The 27,194-nt window shown below is 41.8% G+C and overlaps 1 protein-coding gene across 2 annotated transcripts in view; it reads right to left on the minus strand.

Annotated features, from left to right (window-relative positions):
* Positions 1–27,194, minus strand: part of ENTPD1 (ectonucleoside triphosphate diphosphohydrolase 1) — a 117,088-nt gene that overhangs the window by 37,331 nt on the left and 52,563 nt on the right. For both annotated transcript variants that reach the window (XM_030940403.1, XM_010366292.2), the window contains exon 2: positions 6,883–7,010. In XM_030940403.1, the coding sequence (XP_030796263.1) occupies positions 6,883–7,010 (128 nt within the window). The remainder of the gene's footprint in view (positions 1–6,882; positions 7,011–27,194) is intronic.

Genomic DNA, 27,194 nt, shown 5'->3' on the forward strand with positions numbered 1-27,194 from the left:
TGGGAGCAACCCTTGACCAACAGGTGATGAGAACCAGGGGATAAATCCCCAGGGCAGACAATTCTAAAGTTCACTCTCCACAGCTCTTCAGAGGGTCCCTGGGAGGATCAAGCCTCAGTTGCTCAACATGGTAATTTGCTCCTCTCTTTCCTTTCTTCCTTGTTTCCTTGGAATCACTTCCCAAAATAAACATCCTGCATGCAATTTCTGTTAATAGGATGTGTTGTTTGGAAAAACACATTAAGACAAATGAAAAGAACATTAGTCTTTGGATCAGAAAACTGAATTCTAGTTTTAGCTCCCCCTCTGCCTTGGGTGAGAGAACATCTAAGGCTTTGATTTTGTTATCTATAAAATGGGGATGGCCATTACTGGGTATATAGCCAAAGGATTATAAATCATGCTGCTATAAAGACACACGCACACGTATGTTTATTGTGGCACTATTCACAATAGCAAAGACTTGGAACCAACCCAAATGTCCATCAATGATAGACTCGATTAAGAAAATGTGGCACATATACAACATGGAATACTATGCAGTCATAAAATAGATGAGTTCATGTCCTTTGTAGGGACATGGATAAAGCTGGAAACCATCATTCTGAGCAAACTATCACAAGGACAGAAAACCAAACACTGCATGTTCTCACTCATAGGTGGCAACTGAACAATGAGAACACTTGGACACAGGGTGGGGAACACCACACACAGGGACCTGTGGTGGGGTCGGGGGAGGAGGGAGGGATAGCATTAGGAGATATACCTAATGTAAATGACGAGTTAATGGGTGCAGCACACCAACATGGCACATGTATACATATGCAACAAACCTGCACATTGTGCACATATACCCTATAACCTAAAATATAATTTAAAAATAAATAAATAAATAAATAATGAAACGGGGATGGCTGTGCACCGTGGCTCACGCCTGTAATCCCAGCACTTCGGGAGGCCGAGGCGGGCGGATCAACTGAGGTCGAGAATTCAAGACCAACCTGACCAACATGGAGAAATCCCGTCTCTACTAAAAATACAAAAATTAGCCGAGCATAGTGGCACACGCCTATAATCCTAGCTACTCGGGAGGCTGAGGCAGGAGAATCGCTTGAACCCAGGAGGCAGAGATTGTGGTGAGCCAAGATCACACCACTGAGCTCCAGCCTGGGCAACAAGAGTAAAACTCCGTCTCAAAAAAAAAAAAAAAAAAAAAAAAGGGAGATAACCTTCCATTCTTCACAGCATTCATGGAAGAAAAAATGGAAATGCATGTGGAAATGATTTATAACTGCAAAGCACTAAATAATATTATCATTATGTTTTAGGAGGAATTCCTTCCCTATTCACCCTTTAAATCAGTGGTCCCCAACCTTTTTGGCACCAGGGACCAGTTTCTAGGAGGACAATTTTTCCACAGACCCAGAGGTTGAGAGAAGGGGGCAATGGTTTCGAGATGATTCAAGTGCATTACACTTATTGTGCACTTTATTTCTATTTTATTTATATATTGTAACATATAATGAAATAATTATACAACTCACCATAATGTGGAATCAATAGGAGCCCTGAGCTTGTTTTCCTGCAACTAGACAGTCCCATATGGGCGTGATGGGAGACAGTGACAGATCATCCGGCATTAGATTCTCACAAGGAGCACGCAATCCCGATCCTACATACATGCAGTTCACAATAGGGTTTGCGGTCCTATGAGAATCTAATGCTGCCACTGATCTGACAGGAGATGGAGCTCAGACAGTACAGTGGACGATGGGGAGCAACTGTAAATACAGATGAAGCTTTGCTTGCTCACCTGCTGCTTACCTCCTGCTGTACTGGTCCATGGCCTGGGGGTTGGGGACCCCTACTTTAAATGATAGAGATTCTCAGGACTTGGACCTTGACTGTCTTCTCATTTTATAACCCCTTCCTAGATGACCTCGTCCATTTCTAAGACTTCAGTCAATCAATGCCATCAGAGACATACCTTTAATCTAGGCCTGTGCTATCTAACCAGGGTAACAAATAGCTGGCAATTGAGCACTTGAAATGTGACTAGTTGGAATTGAGATACGCCATAAGTTAAAATTTGAAGATAGTATGAAAAAAGAATGTAACATATCTCATTAACAATTTTTTTTTGGCTGGGCATGGTGGTGACTCATGCCTGTAATCCCAACACTCTGGGAGGCCAAGGTGGGCGGATCAAGAGGTCAAGAGATCGAGACCATCCTGGCCAACATGGTGAAACCCCTGTCTCTACTAAATACAAAAATTAGCTGGGTGTGGTGGCATGCGCCTGTAGTCCCAGCTACTCAGGAGGCTGAGGCAGGAGAATTGCTTGAACCTGGGAGGCGGAAGTTGTAGTGAGCTGAGATCGCACAACTGCACTTCAGCCTGGGCTACAGAGTGAAACTCCTCTGTCTCACAAAACAAACAAACGAACAAAAAACAATTTTTTTTTTTTTTTTTTTTTTTTTTTTTTTGAGACAGTGTCTTGCTGTGCCACCCAGGCTGGAGTGTAGTGGCGTGATCTAGGCTCACTGCAACCTTCGCCTCCCAGGTTTAAGCGATTCTCCTGCCTCAGCCTCCCAAGTAGCTGGGACTACAGGTGCCCACCACCACGCCCAGCTAATGTTTTTTGTATTTTTAGTAGAGACAGGATTTCACTATATTGGCCAGGCTGGTCTTGAACTCCTGACCTGGTGATCCACCCGCCTCAGCCTCCCAAAGTGCTGGGATATAAGCGTGAGCCACTGCACCCAGCCACCAACTCTTTATTTTGATGAAATGTTGAAATAATATTTTGGATACATTGGGCTACATAAAATATATTATTAAAATTACTTTCACCTCTTTTATTCTACTTTCTAAAATGTGGCTCTTTGAAAATTTGAAATTTGGCTTGTTTTATATTTTTGTTGAGCACGGCAGTAGACATTTGCTCAGAAAAGAAAGGTCCAAATCTGATTATCCAACTGCTTTCTTGACATTTCCCATTGGCTTTCCAATACTCAAAACAATTATTCAAAAATTAGACCCAAAGCCTCCTTGTCCTTCCAGATTTTTCTGGTAGCCTCCTCCTGGTATCCTCCTACATCTCATCCCCCTCTAATTCATTGAAATCAGAGTGATCTTTGCAAAAACAAACCTGATGATACCACTAGCTTCCCACTACTCTTAGGATTAAAACTGAAATCCTCAACCTGTCTTGCAGGGCCTGCACCACCTACCTCCCCACCTTTATATAACACGTGGCCCACTCCTGCTCTCCAACTAGTTCCTAGAAGATACCCAACTCCTTCCTGTTTCAGGACTCTTGCATCTGCTTTCCTTCTGCCTGGAATACTTTTTTTTTTTTTTTTTTGAGATGGAGTCTAACTCTGTAGCCCAAGCTAGAGTGCAGTGGCATGATCTTTGCTCACTGCAACCTCCGCCTCTGGGGCTCAAGCGATTCTCGTGCCTCAGCCTCCCAACTAGCTGGGATGACAAGTACGTGCCACCACACCCAGCTAATTTTTTGTATTTTAGTAGAGATGGGGTTTCACCATATTGCCCAGGATGGTCTCAAACTCCTGAGCTCAGGCAATCCGCCAGCCTTGGCCTGCCAAACTGCTGGGATTACAGGCGTGAGCCACTGCGCTCGGCCCTGCCTGGACTACCCTTTACCTATGTCTTTCCCAGCTAACTTCCAATCATTCCTCAGATATTATTTTAATATCATTTTTTCAGGGAAGACTTGCCTGATCCCAAAACTTTCATTTGGTGGCAATTTATCACAATTACAATTAATAATTTGTGTTATTAAATACATTTGCATCCCCAGATGGTAAGCTCAGTCACATCTATATACCAGCTTTCCTTATTGTGTAGCCCAGTGCCTAACACAGACAATGAATATTTTTTATTTTACTTTTTTTGAGACAGAGTCTTATTCTGTCAGGCAGGCTGGGGTGTAATAAATAATTGTCGATGCATAAATTTATAAAAAATGAATGAAGAACTGCTGAATGAGGTATGGTCATAAAGTCATGTCATTGTGTGTTCTTAAAACACATGTATCGGCCAGGCGCGGTGGCTCACGCCTGTAATCCCAGCACTTTGGGAGGCTGAGGCGGGTGGATCACATGGTCAGGAGATCAAGACCATGATGATCACATGGTCAGGAGATCAAGACACAGTGAAACCCTGTCTCTACTAAAAATACAAAAAAATTAGCCGAGCATGGTAGCAGGCGTCTGTAGTCCCAGTACTCAGGAGGCTGAGGCAGGAGAATGGCGTGAACCCGGGAGGCGGAGCTTGCAGTGAACTGAGATTGCGCCACTGCACTCGATCCTGGGCGACTCCGTCTCAGAAAAAAAAAAAAAAAAACCCAAACAAAAAACAAACAACAACAACAAAAAACATGTATTAGTAAAATATCCAAATAAGTGTTATCTTTTAAATGGTCATTTTTGGAAGTAAATATATTTATTTCAATAAACTACTCAAACCAGTTTAGTAGCCCATGATATTTGGGATGATCCTGGTACTAGTGTACAAACCATGCAAGAAAAACAGTTTTTTTGTTTCTTATTCTAGATTTTATAAAATGTCTTATCATACACCTTATTCATTAAAGTTGGTTTTGAATGACTTCAGAGTTATGATTCAAGAGTATGCTTTAAAGTGGCAATGCCTAGTAGAACTTTCTACAGCAATGGAAATATTCTATATCTGTGTTGTCCAATACAGTAGCCACCAGCCATGTGTGGCTATTGAGCACTTGAAATGTGGCTAGTGCAACACAGGGACAGAATTTTTTATTTTATTTAATTTTAATTGACTTAAGTGTAAAGAGCTGAATGTGGCTAGTGGCTATCAAATTGGACAGCACATCTGGTTTAAAGCCATCATCAGAATACAAGTTTCTGAAATATTTTGCCCCTAGTATATGCCAGGAATCTTACTAAAATTATATAACTTCAACAAATGACTAGTTTGCATATATAAAACTATCTTTATATAAAATAAATCAGTGATATTATTAAAAAGATTCACTTCAGATGCCAATGACTGCTCTTCAATACTCCTCCCTTTTATTTAAAGAACGCCAAAGACCTTGTTCCATTTTGCCAGGCCCATATAACAATGCAGAAGCACAACAGACTTGAAGGAGACCACTGTGAATGAGGGAAGGTCGTCCATGACCACACATATTCTTGGGAACATAACTCAAGTTTGTCATGGATTTTGCCTGCTAGGCATCTCCCTCTCCAATGATGCAATACTGAACATGTAAAAAGGTCAAATTAAGAAGGCAATCATGTATTTCTGGAACTGGTAAACAAATAATGGAACCAAGATGTCATGAGACTTCAACTGTGAGTGAAGTTTTGCCAAGGAAACATCACTCAATATTAAAAGGCAAGCGACCCTTAACAATGAGATAGTATCAGCTTTCTGTCTTGACAAAGGGACTGCTGTACACAGCACCACTGGGTTGAACTTGACAAAAAGATGCCAGTGTGACACACACGCCTCTGCTATACAGTGATTTGGGTGGATGTCAAAAGTTTCAGAGGCCTGGCATATGCAACCATCCTTCCAGGCTCCCAGTTCAACATCTTCAAATACAAAAGAATATACTTCTACATGTGTATTCCCAGGCCTCCATGGTCAAGTTAACTTTTGGATATATTACTGCCCACATAGACATACATGCTTATTAGTATATTGGTATCATCTGAACCCTTATATATTTGTTACTATAATTTCAGTGAAAGTTTAAAATGGTATATCTATAATATAAATTTTTATTTACCACATGCTTTTTAATTAACAGATTAAAAAATATAATGACCATATTACAAAGTACTTGTGAGATATTCATGTCTGAAATTTTACTTTGATGAACTGGAAAGAAAACAGAAATACATTAAAGTTAATGATCCTAATGATCTTTAATGATAGTAACTAGTTGTTCAAATGTAGAAATGTCACAAGAGGCCGGGCGCGGTGGCTCAAGCCTGTAATCCCAGCACTTTGGGAGGCCAAGATGGGTGGATCACGAGGTCAGGAGATCAAGACCATCCTGGCTAACACGCTGAAACCCCGTCTCTACTAAAAAATACAAAAAACTAGCTGGGCGAGGTGGCGGGCGCCTGTAGTCCCAGCTACTTGGGAGGCTGAGGCAGGAGAATGGCTTGAACCCAGGAGGTGGAGCTTGCAGTGAGCTGAGATCCGGCCATTGCACTCCAGCCTGGGTGACAGAGCGAGACTCCGTCTCAAAAAAAAAAAAAAAAAAAAAGTCACAAGAAATCTGCCTATCCATGAATTCATTTCAAATGACTATACTTGATACACATATGTTTTCTGATTTGCTTTTATTGATTTTGTTGATTCTTTACTATATTTGGAGATAAGATACATGTCTTCTCCACAATCTCTGACTTCCATAGTACTTTATACAGAGCTGTATAATAAACGTATTGTTTTGGTGATAGTGATAATAATGAAGTAAAAAGAACGGAGTGCAGTATTGTGATTCACCCATGATGAAGAAGTGGAAATATACTAGAATATAGAATCTTGGCATAGTATTACACAGATCTGGATGAGCTGAATAAAGCATTAATCTCTGCCAGAGTATCAATTTAATGAGTTTGCTAAACAATCATAAAGGCAGTTATCTTCCCACCACTAATTGATTCAAGGCATTTACTCTTCTAGAATGAGCATCTATTTCCATTTTACTACCCTAATCCAGTGGAAATTGACTTGTTCCTGGGCTGTTAGAACCTCAACTCCTCCCCTATGCTCTACATACCTTAACCCTCTTCCCCCTGTCCCACCCAGATCCCCTCTTAGATACACACAAACACACACACATATTTGACTTACCTTAATGTTTTCTGGCAATGCTTTGTTCTGAGTCAGTCCCACAGCAAGCAAAGCTATCACAGCTATGATAGAGGAGAAGCCAAGGATAGCTAGGATATTCTTGGAGCAAAATGTCTTCACGTTAGACTCTAAAACCAAAAGCAGAAAAAAAAAATACCAACAAGAAATCAAAAACACTGATTTTCCTCCCCTTTCTGTCTGGTCTTGTAATAGCTACCTGGAGGTATCAGAGACAGATTAAAAGCCAATCTTTTTTTTATCAATGAGGCACTTACAAAGTAATTGGGAAATAATTCAAGAGCAAAAGGATTTGTTTGTACTTTGACAAAGGCCAAGACTGAGTTAGTGGCTGTGGCAAGGACAAAACTAGGTCAGTGATCAGATATGGAATGAGGAGTGAGAAGAGCCCCAAATTGGCTGTTTAACAAGTAATACAGATCTATCAAGGTACAAGTAACAAATAACAAAAAACAAGGATAGCCCTCCTCATTTTTGAAATCTACCACAAAATGTTTAAGATGTTAAAAAGTATTAATAATGTATCATCAAACAACAAATCCCGCTATTCCATGACATTTCCTGGCTTGACATACATACCCCTTGCATTTAAACCACCCTTATATAGTAAGTGATTAGTAATGGCATAGAGGCTGAGGAGTCTTGAACATTTTGGATCATAATTCATATTATCTTATTTATTTTGTCTTTAGTCTCATTCTGTCATGGGACATTAAAAAGGCTCCAATAGTAGAGTTATATAAAGGCAAAAGTGGCTGGGCGTCATGGCTCACGCGTGTAGTCCCAGCACTTTGGGAGGCCAAGGCAGGTGGATCTCAAGGCCAGCAGCTCGAGACCAGCCAGGTCAATATGGTGAAACCTCATCTCTATCAAAAATACAAAAATTAGCCAGGCGTGGTGGTGGGCGCCTGTAATCCCAGCTACTCAGGAGGCTGAGGCAGGAGAATCACTTGAACCCAGGAGGTGGAGGTTGCGGTGAGCCAAGATCACGCCACTGCACTCCAGCCTGGGTGACAGAACAAGACTCTGTCTGAAAAAAATTAAAAACCAAAAACGGGCGCCGTGGCTCACGCCCGTAATCCCACCACTCTGGAAGGCCGACGGTGGGTGGATCACGAGGTCAAGAGATCAAGACTATCCTGGCCAACATGGTGAAATCCCGTCTCTACTAAAAATCCAAAAATTAGATGGGCGTGGTGGCGTGCACCTGCAGTCCCAGCTACTCAGGAGGCTGAGGCAGGAGAATCACTTGAACCCAGGAGGCGGAGGTTGCTGTGAGTCAAGATCGCACCACTGTGCTCCAGCGCAGGCAACAGAGCGAACTCCCTCTCAAAAAAAAAAAAAAGGCAAAAGCTACTTTGGTCAGATGTAAACAGATTGCATAGAGGAAGCAAACAGGAAATGAAATGGTTGCACCATTCCCTCCATTTTGACAACTCAATCTCCTCCTCTCTCAACTCCCCAAACTATCCCCAAATGTTTTCCTTATGCTTTGGGAAGAAAGGACAAGATAACATAATTAAAAAGCATATGGAAATGAGATGGGTTCTCTAGAATAGTTTATACTTCTCTAAGGACAGAGGGTGGGATCAAAAAGCTAAAAGAGGAGCCCAGGTCTCCTCTTTCTCTTTCCCCCGTTGTCAGTAGAAGCTGGCTGGGCACTGAAATGGGAGCTCCCCCTGAAGCTCTTGAGCAGAAGCTTGAACTTAATTCAACTCTAAGCCTGGATTAAGGTATGGGTCTCCAATCCACCTCAATCCCCAGAATCTTGAGGCAGTCTTTACCCACCAGACCAAACAATGCAAAATTTAGGAGAAAAAGTTTTAGCAACATCATTATCTATTGCTTCCAAACAAGGAAGAGCAGATGAAATATACAGCACTTCCCCACTTCTCCCTTCCCAAAAGAACCTCCATTTTGTTCAGATGCTTGCTTTTCCTCCAAGCTCAGGGATGGACTTGTCTGTGTAATTTCATTCCCTCACCAGTGATTGGTTTAACAATGGGTATGCCACCTAATTATGGTCCATGTGACCCTGGAGGAAGTCTTCTGGGGCAAGTCTAGGGAAAAAAGAAAACATTCTCTCTTCATCCTTAAATATTGTCCTGCCTGGAAGGGATGACATCCAATGATGGCAGAGCAGAGAGATGTAGAGAATGTGAGTCCTTGATGGCATTTTAAGCTGCTAAATCAACAAATGCTGAGTCCATCCTTCCACAAGACTTAATGCTTTGACCCAATTAGAGTCAGGATTTTAATTACGTGAAGCTAAAACATCCTGATAAAACTGGTATGGGAGAGATGTCCTCTTTGATGCCAGTGTTCTGGAATCTGGAAAAGAACCCTCTAAGGGCACCCCATTTTGGTTCCCAATGTTGTGATGTTGACAAACACGGCCCTAGCTAGCATGTCCTTTGGATAAATAATTATAAATATAACAACCAATTATAAATATAACAACAAACAAATTGTAGCAATGTTTCTACCATAATAAAATTTTGAATGTTTTACTCCCTCAAGCTATTCAAAAAGGTCTATCTATTAACTTCTTTTGTTTTTGTAAATATGACAATCTTGCTATCTCATTTTCCTTCCATGGCCATTTCAGGCACTATTCTTAGCATCCAAGTTACTACAATAAAAAAAGAAAAACTGATAAGGCCTCTGCTCTTTGGAATTTACATTCTAGTTAGGGAGAAAGATAAACCAGAAAAGAAGCACACAAATAGGTCATATCAGGTCATGATATCATGATATGTGCTAAGAAGAAATTCAAACCAAGGAACGTGATAGAGTGACTTGCAGTAGAATTGGGAATGAAGGGAAAGGTATCAGATTGAGGGTCAAAAAAGCCTCTCTCAGAAGATGACATTTGAGCTGAGACCTAGAGGGTGACATTTGAGGAGAAAACACCAGCCTGGAGAGGGAGTAAGAACATAAGAGGAAGAAGGAACAGAAACTGCAAGAGCCCAGAGGTGGGAACCAACTTGATGTGACTATAATTATTTCTTCCTTTTCCTAACGAGAATATTTACTAACTTCTTCTTGTCACTGAGGAGTTGGATATACACTTTTCCACATTTTCCCAGCTTTTGCAATGATATCCAGGTTACCAGAATATATGGAAGCCTTTCATCCTAAAAAGACTTTTAGGTCAAAGAGAAAATTTAGGAATTTTCCATAAGTGATTTTTCAAATGTTTTTATTACCAAAAAACCCACAATGGTTAAGTTTGTTTTTCATGTAACTGACTACGTTTTCCAGAGAGCAGTAATTAAAATGCTGTCTTCCATGGACTATATGAAAGCCAGTTTTCAAAAGTCCCTGATCACATTCAGGAAGCAGGAGAGTCATCTCAGAAGTGGTGCCAGAGAAGAGGTGCTAGAGGTGGGGTGCAGGTTGACATATCTTGGATGTGCTCATAAAAATAGAATTACTTAGGTAAATGCCCCTTCTTCTTGGACCCCCAGAGTGCTTTCAGACACCATGACTGCCACAGTCAAGCTCTGTTATGGAAAATTCACATTGATTGTCTTCCCCCTGAAAAGCCCTTCATTTGCCTTGTGGATAACAGAAATGTGGTTTCTGTCATACAATGTGAAATGGTATTTTGAAACAGAATTTCAACAAACGATTTTCCAAAAATATCCAATGGCAAAGTGTTATCATTGTTTTCCCTTTGAATTGGCTTACTGTACTGGAGAATTTAAGACTGCCACTTCCTTTGCATTTTTTTCTTTTCATGTGATGAGACAAGGGAGAGGAATTTTCTGCTTAAAGTGAGAGAGCAAGGTAATATTAACTTCAACTCGTCACCTGACAGAGACGAAACTGAAGGAAACCCAAGCTTTGAAAAAACAGGCTGATTTCAAACCAATTAGCTGTGTCAGAGGAAAAATACCTTCAAGATTTTTATACGAATCAAAGGAAGCAAAGGTTCTTTTGATTCTTATAGAAACAGCCATCATGATGTCCAGTTACAATCACACTAAGGTGAAAATCAGAATTATTTAATTTCAGCAGGGTGCAGTGGCTCACACCTGTAATCCCAGCACTTTGGGAGGCAAAGGTGGGTGGATCTCTTGAGTCCAGGAGTTTGAGACTGGGGGGTAACATGGTGAAAATCTGACTCTACAAAAAAAAAATACAAAAATTAGCCAGGCGTGGTGGCAAGTGCCTGTAGGCCTGTAGTCCCAGCTATTTGGGAGGCTGAGATGGGAGGATCACTTGAGCCTAGGACACCAAAGTTGTAGTGAGCCAAGATCACACCACTGCACTCTAGCCTGGGCAACAGAGTGAGACCCTGTCTCCAAAACAAACAAATGAATAATTTAATTTTGTCCATAGTCAAAATTCTGTTGTACAGAGAAATCCCAGCATTGCTACTCTGTGATAACAAAAATATAACATTTTAAAATGTTACTCCATTAATAAATAGATTTAGGGTATTGACAGATGTGGTGCATTTCAGGCAAAAACAAGTTTTGCTTTGCAGATCCAATGTGACTGACTAGATTCAAATTGTTTCCAATTTGTTATGGGTCACATCTGGACTGAACTTTTCTTGTCATATAGAGAACAAAACAGCAAATGTGGACAAACATTGGTGAGCAAACATCCAAGGAATGTTGTGGTCCTTCCTGTGTTTACATAGCCTAATGATGGAACAATCACTGTAGCTCAGAAGACTGGTCCTAATCTGGCCTTGTCATTCCTCCAACTCCCAGAGTCAAAGTCTCTACACCACCCCTGCTACCTTCCTTCTTCTCCTTCAGGGAGCTCTTCTTGAGGATACATATGTAGGTTGTTCTCACACTCAGGGGCTTGAAGATCGTATCTCAGTTATTTCATCCCAAGCCCCTTAGACCCACCTTCTTCCACAGTGATATCCACATCCCCTGATTCCAGTCACCCTTACCTCATATCTGATCTTCTACAATGGCCCTTTCTGTGACTCCCACACTTCCTAATTCTCTTCCCTATCAGAATCCCTCCTTCATGTGGCTATAGAAATCTTCCACAATTGACGTTCCTAAGACTCTACCTTATCAAGAACCTATGGCCTGCTGTGTGCCAGATGAAAGCCACACTGGTCTACCTAGACCTCCAAGCCCTTCAGAAATTTCAGCCCTTCTCATTTTACCATTCCAACCAACAGATCTGTTTGGCTCCAAGATGAGAATTCCTGACATTATGACTACTAGAATGTAAGCTCCCTAGGGCAGGGACTTTTTTCTGGCTTGTTCATTGGTATATCCCATGTTGTATGAATGGATGGATGGATGGATGGATGGATGGATGGATGGATGGATGGATGAATGAATTTTGGATTCTCTGAATTTTTTTCAGCATGGGACTTCCTTCATTTGTAATTCCATTCCCGTCATTCTCCAAGTCTTTTTGTCTCTTCAAAATCAAGCTCAGTTGGAAGCTATGTTCCCCCCACACTCTACAAAGCTCAGTTATGTCAGTAGTCCTCTCTTCATGTGCTACCTCTAGATATAGTTTGAACCATTTCAGTTTGGGACTTCTATAGTTGTTGGAGAGGGGGCTATGCCTCATTCATTTTTTCAATTGGTCACTCAATAATTACTTATTGAATACATTATTACTATGAACTAGATATGCCCTAGGCTCTGAGCTACAGCAATAACCCAAAGTGAGAAATGTCCCTGTCCTCATGGTGCTTATATTCTAGTTTGGAGAGAAATACAATAAGCAAGATAAACAAGTAAAATTTACAGTGTATTACATAATTTTAAGTGCTGAGGAGGAAGAAAAAGCAAGGAAAGTAAAAAGGAAGGATGTGGTGATTAGGACTGGCCTGAGAAGGTGATTTCTATTGCAGGGAGAAAGCCTGCATACCTCTGAGGCAAGAGTTTTACAGAAACTGGAACTGTACACGGAAAGGCCCTGAGGGGAGAGTAGTAGGAACTGGTCAAAGGAACAAAGGGGTGCCCTGCTCATAAGGCCTTGAGGGCACTAGTGAGGGCTTTGCCTTATTCTGAGTGATGTGACTTACTTCTAATGTCATTCGTATAATCCACGCTCAGCAACTTAGGGGTGAACAAGGAACCATTGGGGACTGTTGAAGTCAATGGAGAGTGAGGGTGTGGCCTTTTAGGGTGGCACATCCCTGCCTCTTGTGGTAATGATGTGCTGAGGCTACCCAAATGAGATCAGGCCACACAGCCAAGTGTGGACAGAGCCTGGCTCCATCAGAGCAGAGCTTGTGCCAAAACCAGGTCTGGGCAGACACATCCAGGAGGAGTAAACATAATCACATGAGACAACCTTCTCAATACCTTCTATAATTCTTCATGGCTTAGAACTGGAGAGTCTTTTCTGAGGGACCGTCATCAGGAACAGTCACCGAGCCAACAATCATCAGGATCCATCAGCAGATAGTCAAACTCCACAGACTTCTGGGGCATGGTTCAAGTTAGAGCAGAGTTCAGACAAGCTTACCTTTGCTTAGTCTCTGTAAGCCTCCATTTCCTCACGTGCAGAATGGGAGTCACAACAGTATCTGCTTCATAGGGTTGCTATGTAAGCTTCAATGAGCTAACAACACATAATAGCCTACACTAAAGAGTTCTTACTGTATTCCAGATTCTACTCTTAGCACTTTAAATGCAGCCATTAATTTAGCCTTCACTACAGTCCTATAAGGTGCATGTAATACTATCGTCTTCTCTATAAAATCTGTATCAGCTTTTTAGGACTGCCACAACAAGTTACCATGAACTTGCTGGCTTCAAACAGAAATTTATTCTTTCATAATTCTAGAGGCCTGAAGTCCAAAAGTTAAGGTATCAGCAGGGGCATGCTTCCTTTGAAGGTTCTGGAAGAGATGTCTTTCTTGTCTTTTTCAGCTTCTTAGCATTCCTCTGCTTGTGGCTGCATCACTGCAATCTCCACCTCTGTCTTCACATGGCCTTTTCCCCTGTTGTTCTATCTGTCAAGTTTTCTTCTCCTTTCTCTTATAAGGACACCAGTCATCAGATTCAGGGCCCACCCTAAATTCAAGATGATTTCATCTCAAGATCCTTAGCTTAATTACATCTCCGAACACCCTACTATATTTCAAATAAAGTCACACTCACAGTCACTATTATAATTATCGTTAGTTAACAGATGAGGAAACTGAGTCACAGAGAGATTAAGTAACTTCCCAAAGTTACACTGATGTAAATGCTGCACTGTTACAAGTAGTTAGACAGACATGGCAGGAAAGGGCTCTTCTCCCCCACCCACTAGAAATGTCAGGTGATGGTTTGACAACTGATCACATTGCTTCTCCAAAAATGGTAATTTGGTAGCTGGAGCCAGGGACAGAAAATCTCCTGCTGATCCACAGCTGTAACATTAAAGTGCTCATTGAATTCAGGCACCAGGGAGAAGCAACTTCCTGGGCATGCACATTAAGAGACAAATGGAGGAAGATGACTTGCCAGAAGCACTCCACCGGAAAAGGAAAGAAAGCCTCAGATGAGCATGCACACAACTTCCTAAACACACTGTATGCTCAATTCACAAAGGTGAGGAGGGCACTGCGTGTGCAGGCAGCCCACCCTAAGGGAAGAATCACGGGAAAAGGGCTCAAGATGGCAGCCTATAAAGTCCTAGGATCACAGTTGAACATGGTGTTTGTTCTCCAAGTTGCCCACTTGGATCTCTTCTAAGGGTTCTTTCCTTTCTTTCCTGTTCTAAAGCCTTTTCAATAAACTTCCAGTCCTGCTCTGAAACTTGACTCAGTCTCTTTTTCTACTTTATGCCCCTCAAATTCTTTCTTCTGAGGAGGCAAGAATTGAGGTCACTGCAGACCTGTATGGATACGCTTGCCCAGATAGCTGCCACCAGTAACAGGGCCAGGAATTAAACATGGACATTCTGGCTTCAAGGTCCAGGCTTTCAACCACCACCCTACCCTACAGTACATGACTGAGGCTCTTACAGTGCCTGGGCTGTGCTACCAGTACTGCTATGTGGTAGCCAATCTCATTATCCAGAAATAAAAAGTGACCAACATTGAGGATTTGACTGGAAGGGTTGTCTGGACTGTTCTCACTGAGCACACCAATGTCCTACCTTTTGAAATCATGAATCTGATCCCTGACAGTCAGAAGCTTACAGTTAAGTGACAAAAGGCTGAGACTGTGATTCTCAGGAAACTTAAGGGACTTGCCCAAGTCATACACCTTACACATGGCAGAACAGGGATTTGATCCAAGTGTCTCAATTCCACTTCAATGCCTTAAATCATTGTCCTGCATTAGAGATGTGTAGAAATTTTTCAGTTTTATTCTTTCTCAGCTGACTCAATGCAAAAGCACTAGTCCAAAATTCTATCTAAATGGAAAGGTCTTATTCTACCCCCACCCCATATTTCTCCAATTAACCAATCCAGAGTCACATTCAAGGATAAAGCAGTTTAATTTAGTGGGCTTTTTCCTGTCTATATTTTACTTAAAGAAGTCGGCACAAACATCAAGAGAAACACAACTGCTAAAGACAAACTTTGATCCTAAAGACCTCAATGATAATCAGGTAGTTAAACGGAAAGGCAAAAGAGAAGGAGGAAAAATAAGATGGACATTGGGTTGGGAGACACAGGCAAGAAAATAGAGCCAGGAAATAAGAGGGAAGGGAAGGCGTGGGGGTGAGAATGAAAAGAAAGGTAGAAAGACAGGGTAATGGAGTAAATAACCCATGTCCTGTTCCACTGATCTCTTGAACCACAGACATCAGAGGAATTTACTGGCTCTTTTTAATGCTATTTTATTTCCACTCTTTGAACTTTTAATTAGCCGATTATTCTCAGTTTGCAGCTTCTTAGTTAGAAAACGATTGCATGTATTTTAACAACGTAGCCTGGCTGATACTGAGTGGACCCCTTGAAACTCAGTTTTGGGTGGGGAGAGCCTATTTGGTGATATCTAAATAGTGTAGATGTGGTTGGGGATGCAGAACAAGCTCTTCCTGCAAATCAGATTCAGCCAACCTGAGGCTCCCCCACCCACAGTTCTTGGGCAACATGCTCTTCTCAGATTAGCAGCACATAACTCACATAACTGACTTTGCACTTGGTTGTACCTGACTCTAAAAATGTTAATGATCGCAAAAATCAAATGCTGACAGAGGCTCTGTGTGTGGGAAATGAGGAAGCAAAGGAGTCCTCTTCCCTGATTCTTCCACTTCCTCCTACCAAACCATCTATTCTCTCTTCCTCTCACCCCTTCTAGCCTCCCCTGAATTCTTTTGCCCATAGATTGCATTGAGCATAATAGGCCTTTGTGGTCAGTGTGGAATCCCATGTTTAAGTGTAGGGTTGGCAGTGAGGAAGGCTGTTTCCGGCAAAGTGATGTCACTGACACTGCAGACAGGAATTCCCTGTGTCCCAGCCAAAAGGCGTAACAATCTGGTGTATTGATGGCCTCAGCAATAAGCACATTGCTTCCACTAAACGAGTCTTCTTCCACATCTGAAATTGAAAAATTGTGCCCTGGGGACTCTATGCTTTCTCAAAGCAGCTGCATTTGTCAACAAGCCTTGGTTACTTGCAGATGGTGAGAAAAAGCAAGAAAATCTGTATTGGCCATGTATCTCTAGTGTTGGGTAATAGTGGAAGCAGGGTGAACTGACTCAACCAGGGTGCCTAGCCTTATAGTCTTGTCTCATATACCTTGCCTTTATAAACTCTCTCATTTCTACCACCTTATTTTTGCACCAATGAGGTACAAAATTTAGAGGTTACATACAAATATTACTTAGAAAAGTGTGCTATAAGCTATACAAAATAAAATTCTAAGCCCCCCAACTCACTGACCAGACCATCTTTTGGCCAAGGGGACCCCAGAGAAACCTTGAAAACTGCATTCTCGGCCAAGATGGAATGGAGGGTGGGAGGGGCTCAGACCCTCTCCCTTGCTAACTAGGATTAGGCTTTCCTTCTCAAGGGCCTAACAGAAACCAGCCCTTTCAAAAGGCTCCACCACTGATATCAATCGACTCCCTTGTGCTGCCCCACCTTTTCTGCCTGATAAGAGATCACTAACCATGGGGTGGTTCTGGCCGGTCTATGAAGAATAGGTAGCTAGTATTTTTACATCCTCTGCTTCACCTTTTGATGTCAGAGGGCCAAAAACTCCATCTAAGATCACCACCATTTTCTGAACATGGAGAAGCAGAAGGCTCAATTACACATGCAGATGGTTCTCCCTTCATAAATATTCATGAATCCTTCTATAGCTTATTGAATATGTATATCTGGCCACCAGCTCTGTGTAAATTCTTGTTCCCTTTGCCCCTCCCTCCAAGTATGTTTCTGGCTTCTGACTGGAGGCTATACTTCCCAACCTGTCAGAATGGCCATCCTGCAGGCTGTAACCTTTTATAAGAAATAAAGTCTCCTCTTCTCTTCAAAATTTGTAAATCGTATTTCTGTAAGTTAACAAATCAAAGTAAAAAATGACAAACAGAAAAAAATGTTTGCAACAATTATGAAATAGTTGGATTCACTAACATATAAGCATCATTTAAAAATCATTAAGAAAATGATCAGCTCACGTAACAGAAAAATGGGCAAAGAAGATGAATAGGCAAAGCAAAGAAAAAGAAATATATGGGTTATCAACATATTAAATGTATTCTAACTACCCTTAATTAAAGAAATGTAAATGAAAAAAGTTATTTTCAGAATAGCAACATTTTTAAAGTTTGATAAATACATAATATTCACTACACACTTATTAGAATGGCCAAATTTTTTTAAATATTGACAATATGAAATGTTGGTAAGAATGCAGAGCAACTGAAACACTTGTGCCTTGCTGCTAGGGATGGAAAATAACAAAGCCACTTTGAAAAAGTGTTTGGCAGTTTCTTATAAAGTTAAATGTAAACTCACCATAAAATTGAGCAATCCCATACTGAGATATTTACCTGAGGAAAGCAAAGACCTATGTCCACACAAAGATATGTACCTAAATATTTCTAACTGCTTTATTCATAATTGCCAAAACCTCAAAACAATCCAAATGCTATCAACTGGCAAATGTATACAAATTGGGAACAATCATACAATGAAATTCTACTCAGCAATAGAGAAAAAGAATAAACTACTGATAAATGTAACAACATGTATGAATCTCAAAAGCATTATGCTAAGTAAAAGAAACCAGACTCAAATAGGCTATTTACTTCATGCTTTCGTTGATATGATATTCTGGAAAAGGCAAAACTAAGAACAGAAATTAGATCAGTAGGCAAAGGCTCAGGATGGGGACAGAGGATTGACTACAAAGGGCCACAAAGGAGCTTTTGGAAATAAGATAAATATTCTAGATTTTGATTGTGGTGGTGGTTAAATAACTTTATATATTTGTCAAAATTCATAGAACTTTACACCTTAAAAAAGTGAATTTTACTGTAAATTCAGTAAAGAAATGACATAAGTTGACAAAGATTTGGGAAAACAGATACTTCTTGTATGTTGGTAGGAGTAAAAATTTGTAGAACCTCTTTGACGGGGAGGCAATTGAGTAACATCTATCAAAGGGTAAAGCATATATATCCTTTGACTGAAGAATTCTACTTCTAGAAATGTAACCTGCTACTTATGAATATGTGAAAAAATGGTGCATAGATCGCGACATTCAGTGCAGTATTGTTTGTAATGGCAAAAGACTAAAAATGACTAAAGGTCATCAACCGGTGTCTGGATATATAAATTCTACTACATTCATACTACATAATTCTATGCAGACATGAAAAAGACTGAGCTAGATCTATGAATGTTGATGCAAACTGTCTTCAAAACATTTCATTATGTGAAAAGCAAGATGTGGGGCCAGGCATGGTGGGTCATAACCCCAGTGCTTTGGGAGGCCAAGGCAGAAGAATCACTTAAGCCCAGGAGTTCGAGACTAACCTGGGCAACATAGGGAGACACCCTATCTCTACAAAAAATTTAAAAGTTATCCAGGTGTGGTGGCATGTGCTTGTGGTCCCAGCTACTCAGGAGGCTAAGGCAGGAGGGGATTGCTTGAGCTCGAGAGTTCTAAAGGCTTTGAGTCAAAGAGGAAAAAATGTACAGAGGGTTTCCAGTTAAGAGTAAAGTGTCAAAGATACTAGGAGCTGGGAAGGTGAACATTGGGTACTTAGGAAGTTGTGCACTGGTGGTTTAATGTTGCACCCTGGTTTAATGTCCACTCTAGCACCCTGCTAACCACTCGCCAACCTGATTAACTCAAGCAGCTACCTTTGGGTTCCCATTCATTCTTTCTTGCCAGATCAATGTAATTTCTGTACTCTTTGGGCAGAATTGTAAAGTCTCACTTGGTAGACTTTGAGTGGACTCAAAGTTTTATTTTGAGAGAAATTTGACATCTGCCCCTCTGTCCCTCTGGGGTTATGTATCAGTGTAAGTGAGAAATGCCATCTGGATAAGATATGGTCATGCAATTAAATGTCTACGGTAACACTGTCACAGATCATCTGACACCTAACCAGCTGGCTTTCTCTTTAACCATCAACACAGAGTATCTGCACTTTAGATACATGAAAACTCAATCTTATAAATTGATTAGTATCTAGTTCCTGTCAAAATGTGACAGATACTACTGATATTTCAGAATGGCAATATAAGGGTCCCCTGTGTTTTTTTCCAAGCATATTTTCTGTACCCATTTAGTGAGGAGGAAGGTAGGAGGAGTTAGAGAAAGGTTCCTTTACCTTGGAAACAGGAATTTCCTCTGAGAGCAAAACTAGTAAGATGAATATATCATAGATGAGAGTAGCTTTTAGCCAAATCACCCACACTTTAAAAGTTCTTTCAGTCTTGTGGCTTCAGTATCTCCTCAAATCCAGCATATGACTCAGAAAGTAGTGTCCTACTCAATTTTGTACCCTGAGTGAAGAAGGAATATGTGAATATGGCGGGGATGGGGTCATCTACATAGAGTAAAAAAGGCAACTAAAATAATCTGTCAATGTATCTCTAGCATGCTCTGGGGAAAGAAGGTGCCTTGGCCTGTGGACTCAAGTACACCATTTCCTTGAAAGTTTTTTTCCCCTACAGTGATGAAGAATGCCTCCTCTAAGATAATCAAACTAACTCCCCCGCTTCTGATTTCATGTCTACCAAGCTATCTTACCATGTCAATTTTTCTACAAGGTAGAAAAATGAAGACCTGGTATCATTCCTGCTGAAACTATTCCCAGAATAGAGGAGGAGGGACTTCACCCTAACTCATTCTATGAGGCTTACGAGCATCATCCTGATACCAAAACCTGGCAGAGATGCAACAAAAAAAGAAAACTTCAAGCCAATATCCTTGATGAACATGGATGCAAATATCCTCAACAAAATGCTGGCAAACCAAATCCAGGAGCACATCAAAAAGTTTATCCACCACAATCAAGTAGCCTTTATCCCTGCGATATAAGGTTGGTTCACCATATGTGAATTGATAAATGTGATTCCTCATGTAAACAGAATTAAAGACAAAAACCACATGATTATCTCAATAGACACAGAAAAGGATTTTTATAAAATTCAACACTCCTTCATGTTAAAAACTCCCTGTAAATTAGGTATTGAGGGAACATCCCTCAAAATAATAAGAGCCATCTATGACAAACCCACAGCCAACATCATAGTAAATGGCAAAACCTGGAAGCATTCCCCTTGAAAACTGGCACAAGGCAAGGATGTCGTCTCTCACCACTCCTATTTAACATAGTATTGGATGTCCTGGCTAGGGCAATCAGGCAACAGAAGGGCATCCAAATAGGACGATAAGAAGTCAAACTATCCCTGTTTGCAGACAACATGATCCTATATCTAGAAAACCTCATGGTCTCAGCCCCAAAGCTCCTTAAGCTGATTAACAACTTCAGCAAAGTCTCAGGATCCAAAATCAATGTGCAAAACTCCCTAACATTCCATACACCAACAACAGTCAAGCTGAGAGCCAAAGCAGGAAGAGCTCTCCAAGGAGAACTACAAAACACTGCTCAAACAAGTCAGAGGACGGATCCATTCCAAGATGGCTGAAAATGAACAGCTTTGGTCTGCAGCTCCCAGAGTGATTCACCAAGAAGATGGGTGATTTCTGCATTTCCAATTGAGGTACCTGGTTCATCTCATTGGGACTGGTTGGACAATGGGTGCAGCCCACAGAGGGTGAGTTGAAGCAGGGCAGGGTGTCGCCTCCACCTGGGAAGTGCAAGGGGTTGGAGGATTTCCCTTTCCTAACCAAGGGAAGCTGTGACAGATTGTACCTGGAAAATGGGATACACCCACCCAAATGCTGTGCTTTTCCCAAGGTCTTAGCAACCAGCAGACAAGGAGATTCTCTCCTGTGCCTGGCTTGGAAGGTCCCACACCCATGGACCCTGCTCATTGCTAGTGCAGCAGTCTGAGATCAAACTGTGAGGTGGCAGCCTGGCTGGAAGAGGGGCATCCACTATTGCTGAGGCTTGAGTAGGTAAACGAAGTGGCCTGGAAGTTCGAACTGGGTGGAGCCCACTGCAGCTCTGCAAGGCCTACCGCCTCTAGACTCCACCTCTGTGGGCAGGGTTTAGCTGAACTAAAGGGAGCAGACAACTTCTGCACACTTAAACGTCCCTGCCTGACAGCTCTGAAGACAGCAGTGGTTCTCCCAGCATGGTGTTTGAGCTCTGAAAACAGAGATTGCCCCCTCAGGTGGGTCCCTGAACCCTGTGTAGCCTGACTGGGAGACACCTCCCAGTAGGGGCCGACTGACACCTCATATAGGTGGGTCCCCCTTTGGGATGAAGCTTCCAGAGGAAGGATCAGGCAGCAATATTTGCTGTTCTGCAATATTTGCTGTTCTGCAGCCTCCGCTGGTGATACCCAGGCAAACAGGGTCTGGAGTGGACCTCCAGCAAACTCCAACAGACCTGCAGCTGAGGGTCCTGACTGTTAGAGGGAAAACTAACAAACAGAAAGGAATAGCATCAACATCAACAAAAAGGACATCCACACCAAAACCCCATCAGTAGGTCACCAACATCAAAGACCAAAGGTAGATAAAACCACAAAGATGGGGAGAAACCAGAGCAGAAAAGCTGAAAATTCTGAAAACTAGAGCGCCTCTTCTCCAAAGGATCGCAGCTCCTTGCCAGCAATGGAACAAAGCCGGACGGAGAATGACCTTGATGAGTTGACAGAAGTAGGCTTCAGAAGGAAGGTAATAACAAACTTCTCTGAACTAAAGGAGCATGTTTGAACCTATCACAAGGAAGCTAAAAACCTTGAAAAAAGGTTACATAAATGGCTAACTAGAATAAACAGTGTAGAAAAGACCTTAAATGACCTGATGGAGCTGAAAACCATGGCACGAGAACTATGTGACCTATGCACAAGCTTCATTAGCCGATTTGATCAAGTGGAAGAAAGGGTATCAGTGATTGAAGATGAAATTAATGAAATAAAGCAAGAAGAGAAGTTAGAGAAAAAAGAGTAAAAAGAAATGAACATAGCCTCCAAGAAATATGGGACTATATGAAAAGACCAAATCTACATTTGATTGGTGTACCTGAAAGTGACAGGAAGAATGGAACCAAGTTGGAAAACACTCTACAGGATATTACCCAGGAGAACTTCCCCAACCTAGCAAGGCAGGCCAACATTCAAATTCAGGAAATACAGAGAACATCACAAAGATACTACTCAAGAAGAGCAACCCCAAGACACATAATCGTCAGATTCACCAAGATTGAAATTAAGGAAAAAATGTTAAGGGCAGCCAGAGAGAAAGGTCGGGTTACCCACAAAGGGAAGCCCATCAGACTCACAGCGGATGTCTTGGCAGAAACTCTACAAGCCAGAAGAGAGTGGGGGCCAGTATTCAACATTCTTAAAGAAAAGAATTTTCAACTCTGAATTTCATATCCAGTCAAACTAAGCTTCATAAGTGAAGAAGAAATAAAATCCCTTACAGACAAGCAAACACTGATAGATTTTGTTACCGACAGGCCTGCGTTACAAGAGCTCCTGAAGGAAGCACTAAACATGGAAAGGAACAACCTGTACCAGCCACTGCAAAAACATGCCAAATTGTGAAGACCATCGATGTGAGGAAGAAACTGCATCAACTAACGGGCAAAACAACCAGCTAACATCATAATGACAGGATCAAATTCACACATAACAATATTAACCTTAAATGTAAATGGGCTAAATGCCCCAATTAAAAGACATAGACTGCAAATTGGATAAACAGTCAAGACCCATCAGTGTGCTAAACTCAGGAGACCCATCTCATGTGCAAAGAACGCACATAGGTTCAATATAAATGGATGGAGGTAGATCTACCAAGCAAATGGAAAGCAAAAACAAAAAAAAACAAAAACAAAAAAAAAAAACAGAGGGGTTGCAATCCTAGTCTCTGATAAAACAGACTTTAAACCAACAAAGATCAAAAGAAACAAAGAAGGCCATTACATAATGGTAAAGGGATCAATTCAGCAAGAAGAGCTAATTATCCTAAATATATATTATATATGCACCCAGATTCATAAAGCAAGTCCTTAGAGACCTACAAAGAGACTTAGACTCCCACACAATAATGATGGGAGACTTTAACACCCCACTGTTAATATTAGACAGATCAATGAGACAGAAGGTTAACAAGGATATCCAGGACTTGAAACTCAGCTCTGCACCAAGCAGACCTAATAGACACCTACAGAACTCTCCACCCCAGATCAACAGAATATACCAATGACAAAAATCACATGATTATCTCAATAGATGCAGAAAAGGTCTTTGACAAAATTCAACAGCCTTGCCCAGTGAGGCTGTGGACCAGGAGCGGCGGCCACAGGTCCAGGCGCCATGGCTGCGGAGCGGACCCCGCCGCTGCGAGGCTCTGGCGGCCCGAGCGTGCCTAGTAGCTGTGAACCCGGCGCGAGGTCCCGGGCCCCGGGGCGCTCGCTCAGGTAAAATTTTCCATAACCTTGTGGAGAGAAAGGACTTTGAGACATGGCTTGATAACATTTCTGTTACATTTCTTTCTCTGACGGACTTGCAGAAAAATGAAACTCTGGATCACCTGATTAGTCTGAGTGGGGCAGTCCAGCTCAGGCATCTCTCCAATAACCTAGAGACTCTCCTCAAGCGGGACTTCCTCAAACTCCTTCTTCCCCTGGAGCTCAGTTTTTATTTGTTAAAATGGCTCGATCCTCAGACTTTACTCACATGCTGCCTCGTCTCTAAACAGTGGAATAAGGTGATAAGTGCCTGTACAGAGGTGTGGCAGACTGCATGTAAAAATTTGGGCTGGCAGATAGATGATTCTGTTCAGGACGCTTTGCACTGGAAGAAGGTTTATTTGAAGGCTATTTTGAGAATGAAGCAACTGGAGGACCATGAAGCCTTTGAGACCTCATCATTAATTGGACACAGTGCCAGAGTGTATGCACTTTACTACAAAGATGGACTTCTCTGTACAGGGTCAGATGACTTGTCTGCAAAGCTGTGGGATGTGAGCACAGGGCAGTGGTTTATGGCATCCAGACCCACACTTGTGCAGCGGTGAAGTTTGATGAACAGAAGCCTGTGACAGGCTCCTTTGACAACACTGTGGCTTGCTGGGAATGGAGTTCCGGAGCCAGGACCCAGCACTTTCGGGGGCACACGGGGGCGGTATTTAGCGTGGACTACAATGATGAACTGGATATCTTGGTGAGCGGCTCTGCAGACTTCACTGTGAAAGTATGGGCTTTATCTGCTGGGACATGCCTGAACACACTCACCGGGCACACGGAATGGGTCACCAAGGTAGTTTTGCAGAAGTGCAAAGTCAAGTCTCTCTTGCACAGTCCTGGAGACTGCATCCTCTTAAGTGCAGACAAATATGAGATTAAGATTTGGCCAATTGGGAGAGAAATCAACTGCAAGTGCTTAAAGACATTGTCTCTGAGGATAGAAGCATCTGCCTGCAGCCAAGACTGCATTTTGATGGGAAATACATTGTCTGCAGTTCAGCACTTGGTCTCTACCAGTGGGACTTTGCTAGTTATGATATTCTCAGGGTCATCAAGACACCTGAGATAGCAAACTTGGCCTTGCTTGGCTTTGGAGATATCTTTGCCCTGCTATTTGACAACCGCTACCTGTACATCATGGACTTGCGGACAGAGAGCCTGATTAGTCGCTGGCCTCTGCCAGAGTACAGGAAGTCAAAGAGAGGCTCAAGCTTCTTGGCAGGCGAAGCATCCTGGCTGAATGGACTGGATGGGCACAATGACACGGGCTTGGTCTTTGCCACCAGCATGCCTGACCACAGTATTCACCTGGTGTTGTGGAAGGAGCACGGCTGACACCATGAGCCACCACCGCTGACTGACTTTGGGTGCCGGGGCTGCGGGTTTTGGGTGCAACCTCTCTGGCAGCCGACTGCATGAACCAAAGTTCTCACCTAATGGTATCATCATGCAGTGCACAATCATTTATCTATGTTTGCCAGGGGCCAGGGCTCGGGGTGGGGGAGGGCTTGTTTTATTGACATACAACGCAGCATGCTTAATGGGGTACACCATTGACTTCATTTGTACTTAGTTAATATACTACAAGGCTACAGTAACCAAAACAGCATGGTACTGGTACCAAAACAGAGATATAGACCAATGGAACAGAACAGAGTCCTCAGAAATAATACCGCACATCTACAGCCATCTGATCTTTGACAAACCTGAGAGAAACAAGAAATGGGGAAAGGATTCCCTATTTAATAAATGGTGCTGGGAAAATTGGCTAGCCATAAGTAGAAAGCTGAAACTGGATCCTTTCCTTACCCCTTATACGAAGATTAATTCAAGATGGATTAGAGACTTAAATGTTAGACCTAATACCATAAAAACCCTAGAAGAAAATCTAGGTAGTACCATTCAGGACATAGGCATGGGCAAGGACTTCATGTCTAAAACACCAAAAGCAACGGCAGCAAAAGCCAAAATTGACAAATGGGATCTAATTAAACTAAAGAGCTTTTGCACAGCAAAAGAAACTACCATCAGAGTGAACAGGCAACCTACAGAATGGGAGAAAATTTTTGCAACCTACTCATCTGACAAAGGGCTAATATCCAGAATCTACAAAGAACTCAAACAAATATACGAGAAAAAAACAAACAACCCCATCAAAAAGTGGGGAAAGGATATGAACAGACATTTCTCAAAAGAAGATATTCATACAGCCAACAGACACATGAAAAAATGCTCATCATCACTCGCCATCAGAGAAATGCAAATCAAAACCACAATGAGATACCATCTCACACCAGTTAGAATGGCAATCATTAAGAAGTCAGGAAACAACAGGTGTTGGAGAGGATGTGGAGAAATAGGAACACTTTTACACTGTTGGTGGGATTGTAAACTCGTTCAACCATTATGGAAAACAGTATGGCAATTCCTCAAGGATCTAGAACTAGATGTACCATATGACCCAGCCATCCCACTACTGGGTATATACCCAAAGGATTATAAATTATTCTACTACAAAGACACATGCACACGTATGTTTATTGCGGCACTATTCACAATAGCAAAGACTTGGAATCAACCCAAATGTCCATCTGTGACAGACTGGATTAAGAAAATGTGGCACATATACACCATGGAATACTATGCAGCCATAAAAAAGGATGAGTTTGCATCCTTTGTAGGGACATGGATGCAGCTGGAAACCATCATTCTTAGCAAACTATCACAAGAACAGAAAACCAAACACCGCATGTTCTCACTCATAGGTGGGAACTGAACAATGAGATCACTTGGACTCGGGAAGGGGAACATCACGCACTGGGGCCTATTATGGGGAGGTGGGAGGAGGGAGGGATTGCATTGGGGAGTTATACATGATATAAATGATGAATTGATGGGTGCTGACGAGTTGATGGGTGCAGCACACCAACAGGGCATAAGTATACATATGTAACAAACCTGCACGTTATGCACATGTACCCTAGAACTTAAAGTATAATAATAAAAAAAAAAAAATTCAACAGCCTTTCATGCTAAAATTTCTCAATAAACTAGGTGTTGATGGAATGTATCTCAAAATAATAGGAGCTATTTATGACAAACCCACAGCCAATATCATACTGAATGGGCAAAAACTGGAAGCGTTCCCTTTGAAAACTGGCACAAGACAGGGATGCCCTCGCTTACCACTCCTATTCAACACAGTGTTGGAAGTTCTGGCCAGGGCAATCAGGCAAGAGCAAGAAGTAAAAGGTATTCAATCAGGAAAAGACAAA

This window comes from Rhinopithecus roxellana, chromosome 11 (assembly GCF_007565055.1).
Source record: "Rhinopithecus roxellana isolate Shanxi Qingling chromosome 11, ASM756505v1, whole genome shotgun sequence".
Taxonomy (NCBI): Eukaryota; Metazoa; Chordata; class Mammalia; order Primates; family Cercopithecidae; genus Rhinopithecus; species Rhinopithecus roxellana.